The sequence below is a fragment of the Poecile atricapillus genome, chromosome 24, assembly GCF_030490865.1.
Source record: "Poecile atricapillus isolate bPoeAtr1 chromosome 24, bPoeAtr1.hap1, whole genome shotgun sequence".
In the NCBI taxonomy this organism is placed as follows: Eukaryota; Metazoa; Chordata; class Aves; order Passeriformes; family Paridae; genus Poecile; species Poecile atricapillus.
The window spans coordinates 2,716,477-2,741,094 of record NC_081272.1 but is presented as its reverse complement, the minus strand read 5'-3'; the positions used below and the strand labels follow the sequence as shown (position 1 = coordinate 2,741,094).

Here is a 24,618-nt window from a genome sequence, read left to right as displayed (position 1 = left end):
CTCTGTCTGTCTGTGCATCCAGCAGTTGCTTTTCCAGTTCAGCATCAAGCTGATCAAAGCACAGAGTGGGAATACATGCAGGAGTCGGAGCAGTGACATTCCCATCCATGATCCATGGCTCTCAGATGTAGGCAGAGGGCTCTCAGGAGAGGCTCACTATGTCTGTGAACATTTTTGATTAGTTTGGTGTGACTCCAGTTTTGGTGAATAAACAAATGAAGCTGGTTCAGCAAACCCATTTATTGATTTATTTGTTTAAAGACTTGTATTTTACAGTGATGCCATGGAGACAACACCACAACAGGGCTATCTAGTGCGTGGAAAGAGAGCATTCACGTGTGTGTGAGTTGAGGTGACGTCACCCAGCTAAGGACACCTCAGCTTGGACTGGGGAGCTCAGTGTGCAGTTCACATTGGTCAAAGGCAAAATGTTCCTAAATTCATAACTGAACCAGCTCTCTGGGAGTGGGAGTAAGCACAATTCTTGAGCTGACTCAAAAAAAAAAAAAAAAAAAAAAAAGAAATTTGATTTATTTTTCATATTTTTTCTTCTAATTGTTCTAAAACAATTTAATTTTAAAATCACCCCTACTGAAAAATCTTGGATATTCTGAATATGCATCTTAAACTTCCTGTTGCCTTTGTCCCTTTTTCTTCGCATTTTGTTCTGAAAAAAGGAAGAAAGTAGGGGAAAGGCTACAACAGAAAGAAGTTTGTCAGTTTTTCTAATAATCCCTAGAGTTCTCTAAAATAGGTTCTGTTGATTTATTACATGCAGTTTAGTTTTGAAATAGTTGTGCTAATAGTGCCAGGAGTTACTGTAGGGAATCAAGTCATTACCAGAGCCTCATGTGGAAAATTTTCCTAATGCATTCTCTTTTCCTTAATCCTCACTGAGAGCTCTGTGGGGATCGGGCACCAGGAGGGAGGCACAGTGAGTGAGAGAGCTGAGCTTCACCAGCAGGTCACTGCTGGGTGTTGGTAAGAAGAAGGGAAAATGGTTCTGCTTACAAGCAATGCCATGGCACAAACAAAATACTTCTCTCACAGGCTAGAAAATAGAGCAAGATTGGATCATTCAGCTGGGAAGCTTTCAGAAATCGTATGAACACAAGCTGTAAACAACTTAAAGGATGACTTTTAAGAACGTCTTTCTCCCCCTGCTTGGTATGCTGGTCGTTTATCATTGTGCTGAAATGGAATCCCCTTTCAAAGATGTAACAGCTTCTTGTTTACTTAAACACAAAGTGGACGACAGGCTGAAAGGTTTTTCTGCCAGCAGAGCAGTCATAGAGAGCTTGGTACAAAACAACTGTGCAGCCTCCACATCCTGCACCGAGCCAAGGCAGCCCTGATGGGTGAAGGGAGTTGGGGTGTCCTGTGCCAGAGCTGAGTCCTCAGTGGGTGCCACAAGCTACAGGAGAGAACCAGAGCTGTGGGTGTGGGCAGGTGACCCCTGGGAGGGACGGGGAGCTCTCTCGCAGGCTGCCCTGCATGCCTGTTGGCTCACTCTGCCCTCCAAAATCACAGAGCAGAGGGTGGTATGGAAGGGAGCACAGTGAAGATTGGACTCACCAGGGTTAGTTTGGGGTGAGGTTTCTCCTGCCCTTTGCCCTACCAGGGGAGTTGCAGCTCCAGCAGCACATCCCTGATCTACCCATGGCACATCTCTGTGAGCCACAGGACCATCCTTGGGACCAGAGAGCTTCTGCTGAACTCTCAAGAAATTAAATGTGTCCCTACATATTTATACAGAGAAAGCACATTTGAAAATCCCAGGGCAGTGATGGTGAGCCACCCTGCCAAAGGAAGAGCTCCCTGAGCAGAGCAGGCAGCGAACCCACACATCCCACACAGGGCTCACCAGATCTTGCACAGTCCTTGTCCCAGTTCCTCTGCTCAGGTGTCAGCTCTCGCAGAGCAGGAGAATCCAGGAAATTCCAGTCAGTGGGATGCAGACAAATAGTTTCTACCCAATTTAAAATTTCGTTTCTCTTCTGCAGGACCTGAGCTGTGCCTTCCCCCTCCCACCTGCCTCCCTCCTGCCACGCTCCGGGGTGGTGGCCAGCAGCTGGACCGGCTGTCCCCAGCCCAGGATTGTCCCACTGCTGTGACTGTCTGAGCTGAGTCACAATGCTTCAGCAGCTTGTGGTTTGTTGTAACCTCTCGTTTTCTCAATCTGCTGTGTGTTAAGTGGATCCTTCAGTGGGAAGTTCCTCGGGGCTCAGCGGGGTGCAGTTGGGGTCCCTCACGCAGGACAGCTGATTTGTGGCTGCAGTGCAGCTGGCAGCATTTTCTGGGATTTTCTTAAAGCTTTGGTGAGTTTCCCTTCCACAAGTGAGTCTCTGTCCTGTGGGACACCAGCCTCCATAGGGGCCAAGGTATGAACCACACACTCAGGAAGCTGGTTGTCATTTTGATTTTTTTTTTTTTTTTTTTTTTTAATTTGAAATAATTCTTTGAAGCAGATTCAGGGCAGATACTACTGACCTCTTACCACAAACTTTTAACATGTATTTGCAATGATAAAGTCATACAGCTTAAAACACAAAATAAGGGGTGAGGGAAGAGAAAGAGGCCACTGCTGTGTGTGTCTGGGTCCCAGGTCAGGGAGAGTGGCCATGTGGGTTCAGTCTCATCCCCTGGCTGAGTGGGGCTGTGCTGGGACCACGTGCTTGGGCTCCAGTTGAGGCCTTCGATCATGAAATCAGTCCCACGTCTGGGTCCTTCACTGATTTATGCTCCATCTCTCCTCCCTGCAGTGTCCCCACAGAGCCCTGGGGCCGTGGGCTTTGCCTCCGTGTGTGCTCCTACTCCTCAGCAGCATTCTTCCACAGTCCTGGGCGGGGGGTGTGTGCAGCCTCCATAAGTACTGTGTGTGTGGCCTCTGGGTCAGTCTGGAGTATATGTCTGTCTCTGGACACGTGTACATGGTGTAGCAGTGCTCTGTTCAATAAAGCTTTCATATACATAGCAGCAATGAACTCTTGCCATCAGGTGACGCACAGGGCCAGCTACTGGGCAGGGCTAGCGAGCGTCGCAGGCACCGTGGCCCCTCTCTGTTTGTTCTTCCTCTTCTTGGTGCCAGACTTAGTGTCTTTGGTGTCTTTCCGATTTCTATTCCCATTATCTTGCTTTCCTTGCTCTTCCTTTTTCTTCCTTTTCCCTGCAGTAAAGCAAAGGGGCAGTGTGAGGTGGAGTGAGGCATTGGGGGACAGATCAGCCCTGTCCAGCTCCCCCTGCCCTGCTGATTAATTACTGTGCATTTAATCACTGCTCAGAGCCCTTTCCCCTCAGGACACTCAACACAGCTGCAATCCCTGTCCATTCTGTAACAAGACAGCCAAACCACCATTCGTCCTGAAGACACTAATTCCTGGGATAAACAGACCTAAGCATTCTGGTAGAGAAGACAACTCCCATCACAGCAGCACACAGGCATGCACCCTTGGCTGCTTTCTGGCCAGGGAAGAAACTAAAACAGCTGAAACCTGTGGTACACATGGCAAGCTGTGCCAAGGATCACCCTCCTGGGGGCTGTGCCCCTTCCACCTGCAGCTCTTCCAAGTGCCGTCACATCCATATCCCCTGCACTTCAGAGGAGTTGGGAGCTGCACAGCACATTTGTGACACTGGACAATTGGCTGACTCCTTGTGCCTGACCTCTACAGGGTGTGGGGAGGGATGGTGAGACCCCCCAGCTCTGCTCACCTTCAGGGCACTGGTTCTTCTGCACCGTGCATCGCCGCACCTCTGTGGTTGGAGGACACAGAGACACGTCCCCAGAGGGAGCCTGCAGAATCCGCCGTGTTCGGTCTTCATTGCCCTTCTTGAAGCCACAGAGCTTCCTTTTCTTGGAGCAGGGCCCCCACGGCCCCCACTCGCTCATTTCACATTGTGCTGCCGATAACAAGAGAGCCCAGCTGTAACTCCAGTTCCTGGGCTGCCGACTCAGGCAATCCCTGATCCCACCCCTGCCTCTCTCTCCTCTTAGGGAGTGTGTGTGGGTTTCCCCAGCAGGTTCCTAAGTCCCCCAGTACCCCTTTCCTTGCCAGGTAACAGCTGACAAACACCTGGGGCTGCTCCCCACCCAGGCTGGTTCCCTGGGGGCCCCACAAAGGGTTGTGCTGGTACCCCCTCGACACGGGTATGATGAGGGTTTCAGTTCATCATCTAAACCCCACTGCAGCACTACCCACACCCAGACAGCGGAGTGCAGGGCTGCTTACCAGGACTGCTGCACTCCATGGTGCCGTTGGCAGCAGCGTAGCCTTCTGGGCATGTGACGTAACATCTCCCTTTGTGCAAATACAAACCTTCCTTACATTTTGTGCAAAAGTTTCGACTGAAACAAGACTCACAGTTCTCAATTTTGCATTCTGGGGAAAAAAAAACAAACACCAAAGCCATCATGTAAGCCAATGTGAACAAAACGCTTAAGAAGCTCCACACTGCCAGTCCTGGCTCCCAGGGATCTCGCAGCAACCAGGGCATGTCTCTGAGCTTCCTGCCAGGCTGCCACTCAGAAGTGAGTTTTCTTTGCACCATTCCCTGGCCTGCAGCTCTCACAACCAGCAACAGCCACTGCCAGGACAGAATCAGGCAGGGTGGGAAAGTTTTGGGCTGGTGTTCAGCTGAGCATCAGTCAGCCAAAGGAGACGGTGCAAAGGATATAGTCCCGGCTCCAGCTGCAGCTACAGAACAGGCTGCATGGAAACGGAGCTAGATGAAAACCTGGCTGTGAGGGTGCTGTGCAGGGACCTGCCAGGGGACTGATCGCATGTTTCCACGTCCAGCTCTTTCTGGTGCTCTGGCTACAAGATGTAAGCCAAGGATTTCACCCAGAGCCGCCTGAGTCTGGTGAGCAATAGAGCAGGAAAAGAGGCACTAAATGCCTGAAAGGATCTCCCTCCTCACAAAGGCTGCCAGTCTGGCAGCCCATATAACAAAACTGCCCAGACGTCCTGCAAGATCCCATATGCACAACATGCCCATGAGGTGCTGAGCAGGGCTCTTTCCAGGCTGCCATGCTCAGCCCTGCCTCGCCCCTTCCATACAGCCACAGCACCTCCTGCACCTGAGCAGAGGCACATGCTGCCCTGCAGAGCACTGCCACCTCCCAGCCCCACACTCACTGATGCACTTGTTCATGTCCGTATTGCGAAGGCCAAAGTATCCCAGTGGACAAGAAGGCAGGCAAATCCCAATCTGTCGGATATCATTCCGCTCCAGAAGGATGAAGAGTTTGGGAGAGCACCTCAGGCACCCATTGAACTCAGAGCACAGGTCACAGCCTCTGGCACAGCCCTGACTCAGCTCGGTGCTGACTGGAAGAGCAGGAGAGAGGCAGTGGTTAGTGCCGGGGTATGCAGGAACCAGCTGTGACCCCAAACCTTTGGCAGGAAGGGCAGGAACTGGGACAGAGCAAGGGGCAGGGTCCTGCAGCACTGACACACTCACAGCATGGGGACTTGTGGCTGCATCCCTGACGGCCACAGGAGCCAGAGCTGTGCCGAGCACAGGCACGAGAGTCACAGCAGTGCCCGTGCTGAGGAGCAGGACCCAGAAGCAGCCACCAACTGTGCCCAGAGCCCCAGCAGTGCCCACCCCAGCCCACTGCCTCCCAGCCCTGATGCCCATGTGGGGCAGACACTAACTATGGGCTTGTGCCCAGGGGTCCAGCACCTCCTGCTGCTTCCCTGCTTAGAGGTGCCTCTGTGCCAAGGACCAGTGGGGACCAGAGCACATGGCCCTGGACCAAAACTGTTCCACTAATTCCATCCATGCTGCATCCCATGCTGGATCTCACTCTGACCCTGACTATGTTAAATTTTCTCTGGCAGTCGGGAGGTGTCACTGCCCCCAAAACAGAGATGTGTTCTCAGCTCCTACACTCAGTCCAAGAAAAATACTCAATCTCATGTCTTGCGAATTTTCTGCTTTTCATTATCATATAAAATGCTGCTTGTTTTGAAACCAATCGCATTCTTTGCAGACTAGAATGCAGGTTATTTTTATTAGTTTATTATGCAAGCCATGCCCTTGTTTATAGAAAAGCTGTGTATTTAAAAATTTATTCTTTTAAATACTATGTTTACTACACTTCAAAAGCAAGTGCAGAGCAGCACAGTGTTCACATGTCAGGACTAGAGGTGAGAGAGCTGCATTGTCCCCCTGCCGTGTCCCCAGAGCCTGGCAGCTCCTGCTGTGTGCGCCAGCCCCATCACCATCTCCAGGCCTATGGGTGTGGGGTCTGCTTCAGCCTTGGGAAGAGACACTGAGGGCAGGGGGTCCTCAGCCCCCAGCTTCCAGGAGGGCTCACTGGTCTGGATTGGGACCCCCTTGGCACTGTGGGCTCAGGCCTCTCTGCACAGAGAGCCCCAGGGGTCCGGCCCCATCCCTCCCGCAGCGCTGGGCCCTGGTGCCAAGCTCCGCATCCATGGCAAAAGTATAAACTGGGCCCTCGCTGGAAATTGCCCTTTATAGCATTAGCCATGACGTCAGGTTTTCCTTGTTCTCCCAGGGCTCAGCAGTCCCAGTTTTAATATAAAATCAATTTTATATAATTCAATTTAAAACAGTTTTAATGTAAAACAGTTCTAACATGAGCTTACATAAAGGAGGGCAAACGCCTGTGGCTGCTCTCGTGCCAATTCTGCCTGGCTGCCCTGCACAAGCCCCACCAGGGACCCTCTGGGCTGGAGACATAACTGACCCCCCCCCGTGACCTCAGGGGACACTGCAGCTCAGAGCTCTGGCAGGTCAGAGGACATAGGGAGTGGAACTGGGGGATCTCTGCAGGCTCTTGGGGCACTGCAGGCCCTGCCCAGCTCCCTGTCTTATAAACACATTCACACCAGCATGACCTTCAAGGCATCATGAAAGGAATAGAGAAGAAAAGCATTTCATACATACTTCGTCTTTGCCTCTTGCCCTTCACCACTTTGCTGCTGCCTGTTAGATCCATCGAGCTTAGAAAAACCACCACCACAAGCAGTCCAAGCTGCATAGTAACTCTCCAGCGCTGTAGCCCCTCCGTCGTGGGGTGGTTGGGGGAGTGTGCTCCACAGCTGGGGTCTCTGCTGCCGCTAAATCCTCTCGGGTGGGATCAGAGCTGAGAGTCTGTGCACAGAGCCAGGTCTGGGACCATATCCACAAACTACAGCAGCACCAGCGAGCTTAGGTAGCAGGTAACATGGCTCTACCTTCATCCCTGTCAGGAGTGCAGGAGCGCGGCCCTAGTCCCATTGGGGGCTCGGCAGTGGGTGTTAGCTGGTCACAGTTTCCAGGTACACTGGCAGGAACTTCAAAAGAAGAGGAGAACAGGTTAACTTGACAGACAGTATCGCTCCCACAATGGCTGGGGGCGAGCACAGGGGTTGTGGGGTGCACTGGGGGGTGCTGGCAGATAGTGGCACCCCAAGTGGTGCGGGGAGAACTGTGCTCCAGCCTCATCCATTAGTCCCTGTTGCTCATAATCAGCACCTGTCGAAATGCTCAGCGCATCTTTGCCATCTGCCAGTACTGCAAACAGTAGTTATAGCTGGAACTTGTTTAAAATAGAGCCAGACCCCTGGGCTGCCCTCCCCAAGCGGCAGATGGTTGCTGCGGGTGCCAGGCACACAAGATGTTTCCCATCAAGTGGGCACCTCTGGGGCTGGTAGTCAAGCCTAGCAGAGAGCTGCAGTCCCCAGCCAGGGCTGGGGCTGTCTGGGGACGGGGTAGTCAAGCCTAGCAGAGAGCTGCAGTCCCCAGCCAGGGCTGGGGCTGTCTGGGGACGGGGTGGGATCCTCCACAAACTGCCCAAAACGCTGTGTTTCTGCTCCAAGGGAATTTCCAAACCTCCCATCTCCCGTTCCCTGAAGCAGAAGGGCAGGGTCAGCACTGCCTGCACAGGGCTGAGTGCAGGAGCTGCTCTGTGCCAGGCTCAGTGGCAGAGATGGCCGGGTGTGGGGCAGTGATCTCAGTGTAGGGCAGTGAGCCTGGCATGAGGCAGTGATCTCAGTGTGGGGCAGTGAGCCTGGTGTGGGGCAGTGAGTTCAGTGTGAGACAGTGAGCTTGGTGTGGGTTAGTGAGCCTGGCATGGGGCAGTGATCTCGGTGTGGGGCAGTAAACCCAGCATGGGGCAGAGAGCCTGGTGTGGGGCCTTGGGCCTGGCATGGGGCAGAGCCTGGCGTGGGGCAGAGCCTGGCGTGGGGCAGAGGGCCTGGCCTGGCATGGGGCAGAGGGCCTGGCATGGGGCAGAGGGCCTGGCATGGGGCAGAGCCTGGTGTGGGGCAGAGAGCCTGGCGTGGGGCAGAGGCTGGCGTGGGGCAGAGGGCCTGGCATGGGGCAGAGCCTGGTGTGGGGCAGAGAGCCTGGCGTGGGGCAGAGGGCCTGGCCTGGCGTGGGGCAGAGTGCCTGGCATGGGGCAGAGAGCCTGGTGTGGGGCAGAGCCTGGCATGGGGCAGGGCCTGGCATGGGGCAGAGAGCCTGGCGTGGGGCAGAGCCTGGCGTGGGGCAGAGAGCCTGGCATGGGGCAGAGGGCCTGGCGTGGGGCAGAGGGCCTGGCATGGGGCAGAGAGCCTGGCGTGGGGCAGAGCCTGGCGTGGGGCAGAGGCTGGCGTGGGGCAGAGCCTGGCATGGGGCAGGGCCTGGCATGGGGCAGAGAGCCTGGTGTGGGGCAGAGGCTGGCGTGGGGCAGGGCCTGGCATGGGGCAGGGCCTGGCGTGGGGCAGAGAGCCTGGCGTGGGGCAGAGGCTGGCGTGGGGCAGAGAGCCTGGCGTGGGGCAGAGGGCCTGGCATGGGGCAGAGCCTGGCGTGGGGCAGAGCCTGGCATGGGGCAGGGCCTGGCGTGGGGCAGAGAGCCTGGCATGGGGCAGAGAGCGTGGCGTGGGGCAGAGAGCCTGTCTGCGAGTGCCATGCCACCCTCGCCCAGCCCGGGCGCAGAGTGGCCCACTGTGCACAGCAGGACAGAGCGAGGAGATGGCAGCACCAGCAGGACAGGCTGGGCAGCAAAACAATAGCTCTGCAGGAATTTCTGGAGAGAGAGGGCCAATGGCCAGGCAGCACCCAGGCCTCCGCATGTACCATCTTCTCCTGAGAGCACCCAAGCCCTTGCTCCAGCTGGCTGCTGACAGGACATTTCCCCCATAGTTTTCAAGAGGTTTTCCCTGTGCCCGGTGTGAAGCAAGGGCAAGTTCCATGCTGCACTGAGAGATCTGGCACTGCCAAGCCGGGCCCCGCTCCCCTCCACAGCTGGGCAGAGCAAAGCCCTGCCAACGGCGGACATTGTGCTGGAATAAAGGCGACAACATTTGCTCTGTGAAGTCAAATGAAACAGAAAATTGTTTTAATCCCTTTATAATAACTGCGCAATCACCAATGCCCCAAACAACTGGTGGCAACAGTGCTGGAAGTGAGCCCGGCCTCAGCCTGGGATGGACTGGGTCCCCAGGGGTCCGATCCCCTCCCTGGCCCACCCTGGCTGGGGGCCCTGCTGAAGGACCGCTGGCCCAAGCAAGTTCCTGAAGGGAGTTTTGGCCACACGCTGAGCACCTGGAGCAAGGGGGCTGCCCCAGCAGCAGGTGTGAGCCGGCAGCTGCTGCAAGGAGATGTGACCCGGGTACAGCTGGGTCTTGTGGCAGCACAGGGCATGAACACTGAGCTGTGCCTGGTGTGGCCACCTCCTGGCTCACCTGTGCCACCAGAGCTGGGCTCTGTGGGGCCACCGGGCTCTGCGGGGCCATTGCCACCGTCCCCCTGCCCCGGTGGTTCTGAACTTTTCACCGTGTCCCTGCTGCCACTGCCGGGGCAGGAGCCCAGCGCTCCCCATGTGCTTGTCGTTACAGCCCACGGCTCGTCCACAGGATTTTCAAATAAATAATTAGTCACTTGTGTAAACACCAACTTGTTCTGCACTTCCAAGCCTGTTTGCTGCAAGCTGCTTTATAAACACTGTCAAGCGCTTAAGCCAGGCTGCGGGAGTATTTACGGAGCAGGGAGCTGTGCGGAGCAGGGATCCCCGCAGCTCCTCTGCATTTGGGCACCTGAGGGGCAGCGAGGCAGGAGGGGCTCTCCGGACAGGTGGTGTGGGACAGTCCAGCCATGGCCAGCACGGCCGCAGGACCCTGGGGATGGAAGAGGGTGTGAGCAGGCCCAGTGCAGCACAACCCGAGCGAGTGCCAGCGGCTCCAGAGGGACCTTGGTGCTGCCGACCGCTCTGCCAGCCCCCGCTTTTTAATTACGGCGGCTTCACAGGAAGCACACGCCGTGTTTACACAACACTCACAGTTTGGGTACGGTCCCCCGGCGTGGGGACAGCAGCAGGGATGGATGTCCAGAGGGAGCAAACACAGCCCCAGCGTGCCAAGAGCCAGTGTAAAGCTGGTGCCGCCACCACGCACCCCATTTCTGAGGGTTTGGGCAGCCCAGGGCAAGGAAGTGCCATGGGAAACCTTGAGACCGCAGCATAAACCCAGCAAGCACACACTTTATCCTCCTTGTTTCCTTGCTTTCTCGCCCAAAGAGAGCCTGGGCTTGGCCACAGCTGCTGCCTCAGCACAGAAAGGCCACTGGCATCCTAGGTGCAGCAGAGTCAGTGTCTTGGCAGGTCACACACAGGTCTCCAAATCCTCCCCACGAGCACCTGGGGGTTTGTGGTGAGCCGTCTGGCTAGACTGCAGTTCTTCCCACCCTCACCACAGGACACGAGTTATGATTCTTTCTGTTACTGCAGCCATCAGTCAAGCTCAGGTTGCTACAAACAATTTCCAGTCTAAACATTAGCAGGATTTATGCCATTATCCCATCTACAGGAAGAATTTGGGGTAACCTGAATTGCTCTGAATTCATTTATGGAGAGACCTGGCCCCTTGAATCTGAGATGGCACTAAGCCTTGTTTGCAATTCAATCAGGATAAATTGGTCCTTGGGAGCTCCAATACAAACCAGAAAATGTAAACCATCCAGATAATTCGCCATTAGTCCTCCTACACACAAGGTGAGAAAGACCAACATTATATCCCCAGGATATCTGAGACCTAATCCACAATAACTAAATTGCTGATATATTGCCTCTTGCTGAATGTACCAGGGATCTGAAATGTAAACACGCTCTCCAAAGGTTTACTGAGCCTTGGAGAGAAGGACCAGATGCTGGAGGCAGGACAAACCTGGTTACAGCAGCAGTAGGAATGAACCCCTGGGAACTGCCAGGTCACTGCCAACAGCCAGCTGGGCACCTGCTGTGAGGTGGGGAATTTGGGTTTCCAGGTCCTGGAGCTGGATAGGGAATTTGAATTTCCTCTTGGTAGTCAGCGAGGGGCGTAAATATGCACAAACTGGCTTTCTGCAGGAGGAGTCATGGTTTTGCAGGGTCTCACTTGGGTCAGTTTGGTCAGTCATCTCCCAGCCCCTCACCAGGGGACAGCACCTGGGACACACTGAGGCCTCCCAGCCCCAGGGCAGGGTCTGGCTCCAGAAGGTTGTGGGTGGCAGCAGCAACCCCACGCTGCCAGCTCATTCCCCAGCCTGCCTTTGTGGAGCTTTCAACAGGCCCCTCAAACACCAGTGATGGCACCTGGTTATCATTGTCCCTGTCCCAGAGGCACACAGGATGGTCATGGTGCTCCCTGTGCCCTACTTCCCTGCTCTGGTGACCCCACAGCAGAGCTCCTGCCTGCTCCGCCAGCCCTGCCGCGGGAGGGAAGGGCTGAGGGAGTGGGTTTGGGCCCTCATTCTCTTTGGGAAAGTCCCTCTTTTCTGCTGTGTTCCCGAGGACTGTTTTCCTGTCGCCAGGGCTTATGTTCCAGAAGCAGCGCTGTGAAACCCTCTGCAGTGGAAGGTCCCACCACGCTTGGCTCGGCCATCAGAGCTGCCACAGGGTGTCTCACGTACCTCTGGCAAACATCTCTGCACATGCACAGGCAGAGCCACTTTGTTCTGCTTAATCCTTGAAGCAATAAAAGACGGCTGCATTAAGTCAAATTTCCGAACCAGAAGGTCTTCATTTGATATTGGATCCCAGTGCCAAGTTCTGCAAAATCCCCAACCCATAAACTTCACTGAAAAAATAAAATAATAAAGCCCAATCTGGCAGCAGAGCTATCCACAGCATTGTTGAGGTCTGACTTCTTCCACTAGCTCCTGCACTGCATTCCCCGGATCTGCGGAGCCGTGCTGTGACCCGGGATCGGGAATATGCTGAAGAGAGGCTGCTGCTCATGGTCATCCCCCTGCCCTGGCCTGGCAGTGGGAGCTGCTCCGAGGGTCAGCAGCACCTCAGCCCCTGCAGCTCCAGCCCTGGCTCCTCGCCCACCTCGTGCAGTGCCCCCACAGTAGCTGCTCCAAGAAATGCTGTGATCCATAGTGCCACAGGCCTCCCTCCAGGAGTGCTTGTGCTTCAGCACTGTAAAACATCAGGAAATGTTTTACAGGGGGATTCCCATGGCCTTCATGCCAGCGCAGAGGCAGCACGTTGCTCTGGAGAAGGAGGAGGAGGCAGAGCCCTGAGGCAGGCTGCAGGATCCATGCCTGCTGCTTCTCCACAGAACCAGAGCAGCATCTGGAATTGCACTGGAATCATCCTGGCAGGCACAGCTCTGTGCCTGGAGATCTGACTGCAGTCAGGGGAGCAGCAAACCTGTGTCTGTTAGGTACAGCTGCGGTGGCTTTGAGCCTCCTACAAATCAGTAACTCACCAGAACAGCGCAACCAAATTTCAGACCAGGGAACAGAACAGCCCAGTTCAGGGTAGCACAGACCAGAGCACTGAAAATCTGTCTCTTCCCACAAAAAGGGCTCCCTAAAGGCCCATTGCTAAGCAGGGACATGCTCAGCAGGTGTCCCAGGAGGTGTGGGGTGGACACACACCATGTCAGGTATAGCCCCAGGGGTGGGGGAACAGGGGGGGTCTGACCCAAACTGGGAAGAACAATCAGGGGTGCTGAGGCTCATCCTACAACAAGTGCACACATTCAGCTCAATATGCAATTTCCCTCGTATTTCTCTGGAAATGCATGCAAACAAGGGCTTACAGTTCCTTCCACCACAGACCCTGCCTGCTTTGTAAACACAAATTTCCAGGCTCACAGGGGCCTGATGAGCCATGATGTGCTGTGCTGAGCTGCAAAGGCAGAGCCAAAGTCCAAAGCCCAGGGCAGAGCAGCACCTGGGGCTTTCTTCTTGGCCATGGGCACAGGAACCATCTGCCAAGCAGAGCTTCCTGAAGGGATTCCCGGTGCTCTGGCTTTCCCAGACATCACTGCCGGGTAAACCTGAGCCCTGAAGAGCCAGGAGTAGCACCAACTCCAGCAGCAGAGGAAAACAAACTGGGAAAAATAACCCACAGCCTCAGCTCTGGGCGTGTGGCAGGACAGAGCAAGAGGGAGTGAGCAGGCAGCCAGGGTGTCCTCCAGACCAGTTGCTGCTGCCAGCCTGGAATAAGCCCATCCAAACTCTGCCCTTTTGTGGGATGACAGCCCCTTGCACCACCACAACATGGGGAGCAAGTTCTGAGCTCTGCAGGCCTGGCAGTGCTCAGGTGGTTTGCAATGAAGGACATCCCGCAGCCAACCCACGCTGCCCCGCTGCCCATGAGCATCTGAGGTGCAGTCCCAGAGGATCTTCCTGGAGGCAGGCTGGTGGTGGGTATGACAGGAAACCTGTTGGTATTTGCCAGGCTTTAGGCAAAGACAGGCACTTCCATCCTTGGCAAGATGACAGGTCACCCTCACACTGCACAGGGGAAGGGTCTCTGCTGCCAGTGCCACCTGTCTCAGCTGCATGGTCCCATCTGTCCCACTCCAGAGCTGTCCCCGTGGGTCAGGAGGTTTGACCTGGCCCTCAGCTCTGTTGCTCATCACAGCCCTAGCCTCACAGTCCAGGAAGAGCTATGCCAGCTCACATCTAGCTCGGCTGATAGAAATGTGGGGTTTATGATCGCTCAGCACAGCTGGCTGGTTTTGGCTGTGCTCAGGGGCTCACTGGCCCTGTATCTCCAGAGCACCCCAGCTCCTCCCTGCCGCATCCCTCAGGGTGGTGCTGCTGCTCTGGCAGCGGCCAAGCAGGGGCCAGGGAGCTGATCCAGCTGAAATGAGCCTTTTTTCCAGGGTGGTTTCCAGGCATGTTGCAGCATTGGCATTCCCAGGCCCGCGGTGCTGCTTCCGTGCTCCCACCCAGCCTCCACAGCCCTGGCCCCACAGCAGGGTGGGTGGATGGAGTCAGGAGTTCACCCGCTCCAGGGTCACCAGTGGACTTCAGACAAAATCACTCCAAACAGAGAACCCTCCAGGCAGATGTTTCACTGCAAGTGCCCAGTCCCTACAGGATTTCAGCACAGACCTGGCTTCCCCAAACAGCATTGTAAGCACTGCCCCCAAGTTCACAGACCTTCATGTGACAGGATTTTTTTACATGGGGACCCACTGACCCCTGTGCAGCAGAGTGGAGGCTCCATGCCTGCCTTGTCATGCAGAATTTTCTTCTGCCACTATTACCCTATTTTAATGTCTTTTACTGTAAGGTGTCTCTTTAAACCCAAACTGCATCAACTGAGCACCCCTCCTCTGTATCGTTCAAGGGAACACACATGCCTGAGCCTATAAAATACTGCAACAGCCCAGGGGTGACCAAGCCTCAGTCACCCCCATCTCACAGCACCTGGCTCCATCAGCACAGAGGACTGAGGCTGAAGCCACCTTGACCCATGCCCTGGCTGTGGGAGCCCTTGCTGACCCATAGCAGCCAGCACTGGATCCGCCAGCAGCACTTCCCCTGCTCATCAGCACCAGCTGCTCACACCATGGCTAATTATTGCCATAATCCCTATTCACTATTTCTCCACCGATCATCCATTCAAAACTCCACAGAGCCTGTACTTACCCCGCACTCTCCCAGAGCTTGCCGTGCCCCCATGGGTGCGTGGCAGGAGGCTTGGCTTAGGTGCAGCCACAGCAGTACTGAGACAGCAGCAAATTAACTGTCCCGTCCTCCCATTGCCCCTGTCCCTGGATCAGTGGGAGGGCAGCAGGGCACAGCCACCCACTGCAGGTCCAGAATCAGTTACAAGCCCCAGCGAGCCCATCAATATCCCAACCGGCTCCCCATGTCCCCTTCCCCACAATGGGAAGGGGACACGGTGGCAGGGGACACGCGCAGCAGCCCAGCTTCCCTGCAAGCCCCACGCACCTCGGGGAGAGGGGGGAGAAAGGGGATCCCACAGATCGTGCTGTGATTTCGCACGGCTCTCATTGTCTGAACTCATTATCCACGTTGCACAAGGCAAACCCGCAGTCAGATGCTGACACGGCTCGCGTTCTTCATTAGCAGCCCACATTGCAAAAGCTCCATCGACACAAACATGCATGCTGAAGCCCTTACCTTCAACTTGTCACTCCCTCATCACTGCAGAAAAAGACTCTACTGGGTGCTCAGATTTAAAATACTATAAGAACAACTACAAAATTCCTCAGTTCCTCCAGAGAAAGTTACATACACGTTTCTGTCAAAAAAAATGAAAAATATATTCGTAGCGAGTTCATGGAGAAGTCTGGTGCATTTGGATATTTTGGTCACTTGTTTTTTAAAGCAGGTTTCTAACAGGGTCCCAGGTTTTGCACAGAGAAACAAACCCTTCTGCGATGTGCAGGATCTCAGCTTGTAAAGATCGCTCAGGCTAGTTCCTACTCCATCAGCCCACGCTGCTCCCTGCGTATGCAAAGCAGAAAGTATGTGATCATATCAGAGCAATTTGCACGTTAATAAATCCTAGTCTCAATCCGTAGACTCCGTCCCCATCCACCGGGTAGGGGCTTTTTATTATTATTATTACCAGAGTATCCAGCTTTGTAAAGGCATCCAGTGCAAACTCCTGCATGAGGGAATTCCACCCCACTAGTACCACCTCCTAAGACAATATCCAGCCAAAATATTGTGACTGTTGCAAAACCCGGACTGGAGCTCCACAAAGGACCTTCCAGCCTCGCATCCAGAGCCAACAGGGTCTCAGTAAATTACTGCAGAGTGACACACTATCGAGTTGTCTTTGTAGTCTTTTTTATTTATGACAGTTAATTCCGAGTTATTACTAACATTTTAGTGGTAAGTGGCATATGAAGTCATCAGCTGTCACAACTGCATCTGTTAATAAACATGTCAGATATTAAAAGCAGCTTATTATCCTCTGGAGGGGGGAAAGCATGAAGGCGGGGAGCTCAGAGCCTGGTTGTTTTTTCATTGCTGGCTGTGCAGCAGGACGAAACCTTCCTGCTCAGGAGAACAGCATGGCTGCAGTGGGGCTGCCTGGGACACCTGCCCTGCAGCACATGTGAGCAGCCTGGGAGCTCTCCTCCTTGCTCTGCCAGCTCTCTCTCCCTCCTCCACCTGCACACCAGGATGGACACGTGGAGACCCCACTTGGTGCAGGTGAACAGGGAACATCAGTGCTCAGGCACCTTCCTGAGCCCTGCCATGCCTGGTGGGATGAGCAGATCAGGTGTTCCTGGGAGCCATGCTGGACCCTGGCCCAGTGTTCCTGTACAAGCCACACACAGCAGCTGGTGGCCACCAGCCCCCTGAGGGCCAGCAGCACTGGCGCCCAGCCATGACTGACCCTCATCCCTGGTTCTCACAGGGCTGATGTGATGCACAAGACCATGGGGCTCTGCCCAGAGCCCTGGTGCCCTGGCCAGTTGTCCCAGGGGCGTGTGACAACCTGCCAGGCAGCCCCTTGGCATGACATGCCCGGGGACTCCTGGGGGACATTCCCCAAGCTAGCAGGGCTCTGAGCTGGAAGCCTGAGGGCCCAGGCTCTTTCAAACGATGTGAGGAGCTCTGTGGTGGCTCCTGAATCCCTCCTGGATCCCCTGCTGGGCAGTTCCCCTTCAACACTGCCGCCCATGAGCTCCCATTGAAGGGAGGTCCCTGAGTATCCCTGACAGCTGCTGGCATGAGCCTGGCCGTGCTCACTGGGACTTGGTATGGACCCGACAGCCCTGAGGAAGAGGAGGGCAAGAGTATGGATACAGAACATGGCATCAAGAGCCCCCAGACTCAGAGATTCCGAGAGCCTCATGAATTCTTCACACACCATCATCTTCTCAGCCGTACACAGCGCTTGTGTGTGGGCAGCTGTGAACACAGAGGTGCAAAATAGCCCAAACACAGGCAAAAGGGAAAACTCACCCTTTCTACAGCTTTTCCTTTGTGCTGTGTGTGTTAGTGCTCATATACATGGAAGTTTTATTCATCCTGAATTTTCCTTGGCACCTTGTTAAATGTCCCTCATTTCCTATTTGTAAATGATGTCACTGAGATCTTTGCTATCTCACAGGAGTGTTGGGAATGTGTGCTGCTTGTTGGCAGATGCTGAGCAGCCACTGCTGCAAGTCTCCATATCAAAGACTTCTTCTATTTCTATTTCTATTTCTATTTCTATTTTCTATTTCTACTTTTCTATTCTAGGAAATTCTCAACTACCACCAAATGTCAGGGACAACATTACTCCATTGACTGTATGAGTAAAAAAATCTGATGAACCCAAGATTTGTATTCCATGCACATCGAACAGCCAAACTTCCTTTCTGATACTGGAGTGGTGCAGCCTCAGCTGACAGCTGTAGATCAAGTTTCTAACTGAGCAATAAACCCCAAAGCCGGAGCTCTGTACTGTCAGTGCTGGCAGACCCAGATGCAGCAGCAGGGCTACTGGCACAGCAGTAATTTTAGCCAACAGAGCAGAGGGACATGCTCACAGCTCCCTGATGCCAGAGGTGTCATTGCAGAGGATGGTAAATCACACTAAAACCTGCCTTAACACCCTGAACAATAAATCCAGCACCAAGTCCTACATTTCTTCCCCCTCTGACAGGAGCTCATTTACAGGCTTGGTTTTCTTTAGCTAATGGCTGTTGAAGCTGATCCTAAATTAATCCCAAACAGGTTGTTTCTCTCCTCTTGTACAAAAGGACATGAAATTCCCTGTTTCAGCAGGATAAGATGGCAAGCCACTCCAGATTGAAAGCAGAGGGTTCCTTGACACCCACAGCAGGTTCCCTGGGTTCCTCTGGCTGGGACATGGGCACAATGGCTCTGCACAAAGCTGAGGGGAGAACCCCACTCTGCCTCTGCACAGGAAGTGCCAATTCCCGCACATCCCCTAGCCCACCCTTAAAGTATGTGGTCCTCCTCTACAATAAAAACCAGCAATATTTTGGTCCAATCTCATCCCTCTATAGTTCCTGCTTTGCAAAACTCTCTGCCTCTCTCAAAGAGGGGAAAAGAGGTCTCCCTGGAAAGCTGACCCTGCCCAGGGACTGCAGGGACAACCAGGAGCCCTGTCCCTTGCCCCTGGTGCAACTGAGGACAGGGTCTGTGGGTGTAGCCAGGTCTGCACCAAGCAGATCCAGCACTGAGCACCACAGCTTCTTTCAGACCAACATTAACCCTACCAGTGCCTACAAATTCCCAGCTGGCACAGAAGGTGCATTACTCATCCCTAGTGCCTCATCAGCCTTTGATAATATCTCAGCATAAGCAAAAAGCAGAAAAGACACTCACAGAGAAAGCAGAAGGAAAGCAAGTATGTCCTGAAGTGTCTGTGACACTCCCAGACTGGACACGAGGTCTTTTCTGGTCTGCTGCTCTGAATGTTCTCTGCTGCAGCATGATGGATAGCCCAGGAATTGTTTGTAATAACAGCTGAACATCAGCAGCCCGAGTCTCAGGAGCACAGTTCTGCCAGTGCCTGACACTTGCTCTGGCTGAGTTCCTGGCAGGGCTGCACAGCCTGTGCTGGGGGTCAGGCACAGGGGCACCAGGATCTTGCCTTCTACCGGAGATGTGAGAGCCAGAGGATGTGGAGCTGACTTCCTGATAGGATCACCCAGGCATGCCTCTGCTTCCCAAGCAAGCCCGGGCTTCCATCCAGTCCATGCTGCTCATGGGCAGCGCTCAGAGGCAGCGGCACTGGCAGCCTGGCCCAGGCTGGAAGCGTCTCCATCTGGGATTGTCCCCAGATCGTCATCCCAGCTTGGTGCTTGAGAGCACCTTGAGAGCCACAAGCTGCAGAGCCACGCAAATTCCTTCAGTGTAAAAGTATCTGTAGGTGATAGGAGAGCAAGACCCTGTCATCCCACAGGAAGGGGCTGAGATGCCCCATCCTGCCCCAGATGTGTTCCCCCGTGCCCTGTGGGCCAGCAGGACTGGCCTGCTCTAGGGCAGGGGGTAGCTCCTGTGTGCCCCACAGCTGCCTGGCTATCCAGACCCTTTTCCTGGGCCTGACATGTCTTCTGGCTCCTCATCCGTGCAGTCTGGACATTTCCCCTCTCCCTGAGGAGCAACATTATGTGCGTGTTGGGAAATGCTCCTTTCCCATTCGCTCTGAAGGCCCTTTCCCCTGTTGTTTGAGGAATGCTGTTTGAATTAGCCACATGGATTGCAAACAGACCCTGTTGTTTTCCTTTCCCAATGCAGGGAGGCTTCTGTTCTCTCTGGCCTGCTGGATTAACCAGGGGCCTTACACACTGACCTCTCTGCAGCTCAGGGAAGCTAATTTAATCCCAATATTGTTACAGATCACAGCAGGACGGATGTCACAGATTCCTTGAGGCAAACCAGCATGGAGTGCTGGCAGAGACAACAGCATGCTGTGTTTGTAGAGGCAGGAGCTGCTGCAATTTTTCTGTAAAATTTCCTCTACAAAAACTCAGGCAGCTGGGGAAGATAGCAGCACTGGGGAACAGGGGGATACCCTGAGCTCAGAGATCCAACTGAGGAGATGCTCTGCCTGCCTCCCCAGTGCCCCTGGCACTGAATCCTGGCAGAGGAAAAGGAGATGCAGACTCGCATCTCCTCGCTATCTCTTTCTCATTACTATTCTTTTTCCCTTGGTACCTGCTCCTAAAAGTGGTCTGTGATGTGATGCTGACCCTGGAAAAGGCATCAGCACCCTCACAGCAGGGCAATCCATATCCATCTCACTTGTGTTTTCAGGGGAAGATCTGCCTTCTCATCTTGCATGCAGTGGCACAGCTCTGCCTCCCCTGGCCCCACAGCCCCACCTGAAATCATGGCTCTCCCCAGCACAGCCCAGGAGGGTGTCCAGCCCCCAGGCAGGGCAGAGGGGTGCAGGAGCCACCGGAATTTGGGGGGAAGCCCTGCCTCAACCAGCATTGCTCGGGGGGCTTTGATGTTTGGGAAAAATAAATGACTTTGGGATGCTATAAAAGAGAAGTTTGAATGATGACACATCACAGGGCTGGGACTTCCAGCATTTCTTGTAAGCTCCATTCAGAGCTGGAAGTGGAAGAGGCCACTGGCACAGCCAAGAGGACATGAAATCAAGAGCCTCTGCAGCAGGAGTGGCTTTGTGAGCAGCTTGTCCCTCTCCAGGCATCTGCTCCCTCCCTCCTGCCTCTGCTGCTGGTGCTGCAGATGTCCCTCAGGACCACGGGGCAGAGTCTGAGGAGCACGGATGGGGCACCCAAGAGAGCCACAGCCCTGTGAGCCAGTCCTGGGAGACTGGGACAGGGATGGGAGCTGGGCATGCAGCCCCTGCTCAAACCCATCCTTCTCTCAGCCATGATCAGCTCTTGGGAACATTCCTGCTGGATGACATTTCCCAAGGCATAGAGAAAAAAAAAAAGCACTTTTTTCCCAATATAAATTCTTGCAACACTAAAAACCCCACACAATAGTTGTAAGCCCTGGAACGGCTGGGGGTAAAAAAGTTACAGTTCAACATGGAAATAGCACTGCCATCTCCAACTGGTGAGTCCCAGATGTGGGACATCATGTGTGACAAAACCCCACAGGCAGGACATGCAGGAAGCCCGTAATTGTTGTGAGCTCCCATCACCGTGTGGGGACAGACTGGAAACCTTGGGAGTCCCATGGGTCACCTGCCACAGCGAGAGCAGAGCCCTGCATCCTGGGCTGGCACTGGCAGTGACACAGAGCTCCTTGCTGGCCCAGCTGTGCCCATGCAGAACAGGCTGCAGCAGAAGGGACCTGCGGCGGTTTTGGGACCCTGGGGTGATTTTGGGATGCTGGGGTAGTTTGGGAATGCTTCAGGCATGAGCTGGAGGTTCCTGCTTACCCACAGAATGGATGCTGGTGCTCTGGGTTGTACTGACACAGCACCAATGGGTGGGAAGTGCCTGTCTGTGTGTCCTCACTAACAGTGGGTGTGTGTCCCCTGGGCAGGGACCCGTCCAGGTTGGCCCAGGAGCATCACTGCACTGAAAGCAGCTGAACAGCCCAGCAGCAAACACGAGGAGGGGAATCTTGTGCAGCCAAAGCAATAGTGATGTGCTCACTCTGCTGTATCCTGAGCCACTTGCAGAATACCTGTAATTACTTTAATTACAGCTTGGGACTCTGCCATGCCCGTGCTGAGGGCACATCCCTGCCCCTACCCAGCCAACTTCTGCTTCTCAGCGGTTCTGCAGAACCTTCCAGCAGAGCCAAGAGCTTTGCTGGTGTGGATGGGAAATGTCTACATATTGTGTCTTAAACTGTATAATTAATTGGATGCAGCGCTGAGCAAGGAGCTAATTCTACCCGGGGGTTTTGGTCATTGCACAGACATGGAGAAGAGTGAGGCCCAGCCCGGCACTGTAGGATGAGGCTGGGATGGAGGAGGCTGGGCAGGGACCAAGGTTCAGGCTCTCAGAGCCAGGGCAAAGGGAGGCCAGGATGGGGAGATTGAGGAGTGAAAGACTCCCTGACTGGGAGGGACCTGCAGCACAGCTATGCCTTCTTCTTTCTATTCTCTTTCTACCTTTCGGCCCCGTTCAGTTTTTGGATGCATTCATTATTACGTGGGACCCCGAGGTGAGGCTGGGCCAGCCTGCACCCCAGAGCAGCACCCTTCATGAATCACCCCACATCACCCTGTACCACCAACCCTTGTCACTGCCCAGCATCCCCTGCCCCCTGCATCACCACCCCAATAACCCCACACCTCAGCACCACGTGCACACACCAGACACTTCAGACACCCATGTCTGCATTGGTATCTATTTTAAATATCTTCAGGACAACAGCATGAGGAAGAGATGGGTCAAGCCTGGCTTCCCAATCCCAATCCCAGCACAAGGCAAGCAAGAACACAGCCAGAGCAACAGTGGGGCAGTGAATCAGGAGGTGGGGTGATCTCTTATGGTGCCTCTGCCCTGGGAGCTTTGGGGTTTCATTTCCAATTAAGTTTTTCATATGGTAACATTCAGAATTTTGATGGGAGATGAGGCTACTTTTGCCTAAGAGAGAACATACTTTCACTGCTGCGCCTGGCCCAGGAATGAATTCGCCACTATTAAAACGTAATTTAATTTATCTCCATGGGTTTTGTGATGATTGGGATTTGTTCTAAGGAGACCTTTAAAGGAGAATTTTTGCATTATTGAATGTATGTGCTAGGAAGTTGAGTTCTGGCATCCTCTGATAACCAAATTTCTTTTCTATCCTCCACTATATCAATCATGATAAAAGCCCCTGCCAAAACCCTAACTCAAGCCATGCTTCTGGCATATTGTGAAACAAATCAGCAGGGGAAAAAAGCAAAACCCACAAGATGCTCTAGTCCAGTATTTTTTAATGTAAGTTTCAAGGATATTGGTGGTTTACCTCATCAGGTAAGTATTTGTAACACAGTTGCTTTCCTAGGGTTAAACCAGGACCAAGTGGCTGCTGAAACCACAACACATTTGCTCTGACAAGTAGCTAAAAAATGAGTTTTTCCAAAATCTGAGGCCTTGTACATGCCAAGCAATGGCACTGGTGCCTTCCCAGCGAGGGCTGCAGGGTGATCCCATTTTCCAGGGACTAGACTGATGGACACCCAGCTCCCACAGTTTCCCAGGGCCCCCCAAACATAGAATCCACTGGGCTGTGGGTGAGCTCTGTGCTAGGGACCCCTGGCCCTTTGCCTCTTTGCGGGATTTCCTGCATGCAAGGAGAAAGGTGTCTTAATTTTAGAGTCTTAATTTTATTGCTTCCCTGATGCATCAGCTTGTGGAGTGCAGCAACAGAAAACCAAGCTGTGTGGAGAACTCCCTGAGAGCATCTCCAGGGCACAGCAGTGGCCAAGATGAGTTCAGCACCAAGGCTGGCATCGCTGCCAGGACCAGCGTGGCACGCAGACCTCGCTGGCATGGCCGGCGTTGCAAGGACAAGGTGCCTGTGTGGTCCCAGCTGCCGGCTAGGAAAGCTGCGGCTCTGCTTTGCGTTTAAGTCAAAACCTGTGAGCTACTGGTTACAGACACTCACTGCTTCAGCAGGCTCAAGTGGGAGAAGGGAGAGAGCTGCCAGATCCAGCTGGTCTCCACTCCAGGAGCTGATGGAGGATTAGCCCAGCAGCATGTCTTTACAAATTGTCAGTTCCCAGAGTACACAAAACAAAGCTCTGAGGATTGAGTGTCTCAGCACAGAGGCAAAGGCAAAGACTTTGGGAACCTGATAGCCCTTTCCACCCAGACACAGAGACATGTGGACCCTGGCTTCCTGCGGCCCCCACAGAGCCCTGCCTATCCCACAGCAGCTCAGCCTTGGCAAAGGCAGCATTGAGGCTGGTGCTCCTGCCTGCAACCCCACCGAGCCTCTCCCTCTCTAGACTGGTGCCCCACAAACCAGACAGGGTTTGTTAAGTCACCACAGGTCCCTCCTGGGATGTCCTGGAACACAGAAACCCATTCGCTGCTCTCCAGTGCCCACTGCCACTCTCCTGCAAAAGGCTGGGGCCTCCCCACCAGCCGCCCTGTCACGCACAGTGGCAGAGCTGGAAGCTCTCGCTACTTGTTTCACGGGAACTTCCGACATTTCAAAAGTTGTTTTCATTCTGGCTTGGAATGAAGACAAATATTTCAGAAATTTCCTGGATAACATAAAGTTTAAAATATCCTCCAAACTAAAATAGAAGTGTTGGGCTATCTCAGCTCTTGCATTATGTCATATCATGCCAGCTCACGGTACACTATGCAGAGTCACAGATGACTTCTCATGAGGAGATGTAAACAAAAATACAAATAATGTCACCAAGGGAGGAGAAATGAAATGCTGAAATGACAAATTCTCTAAAACTACTTTTTTTTTTTTTTTTTCCCTTGTGCAAATTAATTCTCCATGGGAAATCGCTTGGATTTTTAAAAGAGCATAGTCTGGCCAAAGCAGTTCTGCTGCTCTCTGGAGCAGGCGGAACGTGATGCCGGCAATCCCCTCCAGCCCGTCCAGCCGCAGTCCAGCAGCCCCGCTCCTGCTCCGGGCTGCTCCGGGCTGTCCCGATGTCCCTGCCCCCGTCTCCCTGACCGCGCTTGACCCCTTATGGTGTTTCTCGCAAACCAAGGGCAGGCGAGCCGTGCGCTCGGGCCGCCCGCAGCACGGCTAACGCCGGGATGGCTCCGGGCTTAGCCAGCCCAGCAGCGGCTCCGTGCGAGCGCAGGAGGACGTTCCGTGGTCCCGCTCTGTCCGGTGCCGTGGCACGGCGCTTACCTGGCTCAGCTCTGCTCGGCCGGGGCTGGCTCCTGCCCTCCCTGAGCCCCGCACATCGCCCGCCCAGGCTCAGCGCCGCGGCGGCTGCCCCGCTCCGGGGCTCCGCGCCGGGCAGACCTCCGGGCGCCGGCTGGCACCCATCCCCCTGCCTGC

At 54.2% G+C, this 24,618-nt stretch overlaps 2 protein-coding genes across 4 annotated transcripts; both read right to left on the bottom strand.

Moving 5' to 3' along the window:
- Positions 1-233: 233 nt before the first annotated feature.
- Positions 234-24,618, bottom strand: RSPO1 (R-spondin 1). 3 transcript variants are annotated; one of them, XM_058856442.1, is made up of 7 exons: positions 15,812-15,839; positions 15,361-15,687; positions 6,916-7,304; positions 5,136-5,327; positions 4,230-4,379; positions 3,712-3,900; positions 234-3,166 (listed from the first exon to the last, which is right to left on the bottom strand). In XM_058856442.1, the coding sequence occupies exons 3-7, from the start codon at positions 7,007-7,009 to the stop codon at positions 3,015-3,017; spliced, it is 777 nt and encodes a 258-aa protein (XP_058712425.1). In that variant the 5' UTR covers positions 7,010-7,304; positions 15,361-15,687; positions 15,812-15,839; the 3' UTR covers positions 234-3,014. The 3 variants fall into 3 exon arrangements, with proteins under 3 accessions (XP_058712425.1, XP_058712426.1, XP_058712424.1); XM_058856443.1 differs by lacking the exon at positions 15,812-15,839 and having other exon boundaries at positions 15,361-15,481; positions 15,612-15,702; XM_058856441.1 differs by lacking the exons at positions 15,361-15,687; positions 15,812-15,839 and adding an exon at positions 24,466-24,618.
- On the bottom strand, positions 8,069-9,728 carry LOC131588168 (keratinocyte proline-rich protein-like). The gene is made up of 2 exons (XM_058856809.1): positions 9,678-9,728; positions 8,069-9,019 (listed from the first exon to the last, which is right to left on the bottom strand). Exons 1-2 carry the CDS (start codon positions 9,726-9,728, stop codon positions 8,069-8,071), a joined length of 1,002 nt encoding a protein of 333 aa, XP_058712792.1.

Coding starts and splice junctions, on each gene's coding strand:
- RSPO1 (XM_058856441.1), bottom strand. CDS start 7,009: ATGCAGCTTGGACTGCTTGTGGTGGTGGTTTTTCTAAGCTCGATGGAT. Junction 5,328..6,915: donor GGGCAAGAGGCAAAGACGAA/GTATGTATGAAA, acceptor CTGCTCTTCCAG/TCAGCACCGAGCTGAGTCAG. Junction 3,901..4,229: donor CATGGAGTGCAGCAGTCCTG/GTAAGCAGCCCT, acceptor TGTTATCGGCAG/CACAATGTGAAATGAGCGAG.
- LOC131588168 (XM_058856809.1), bottom strand. CDS start 9,728: ATGGCCCCGCAGAGCCCGGTGGCCCCACAGAGCCCAGCTCTGGTGGCA. Junction 9,020..9,677: donor GCCCAGCTCTGGTGGCACAG/GTGAGCCAGGAG, acceptor CTCTCTCTCCAG/AAATTCCTGCAGAGCTATTG.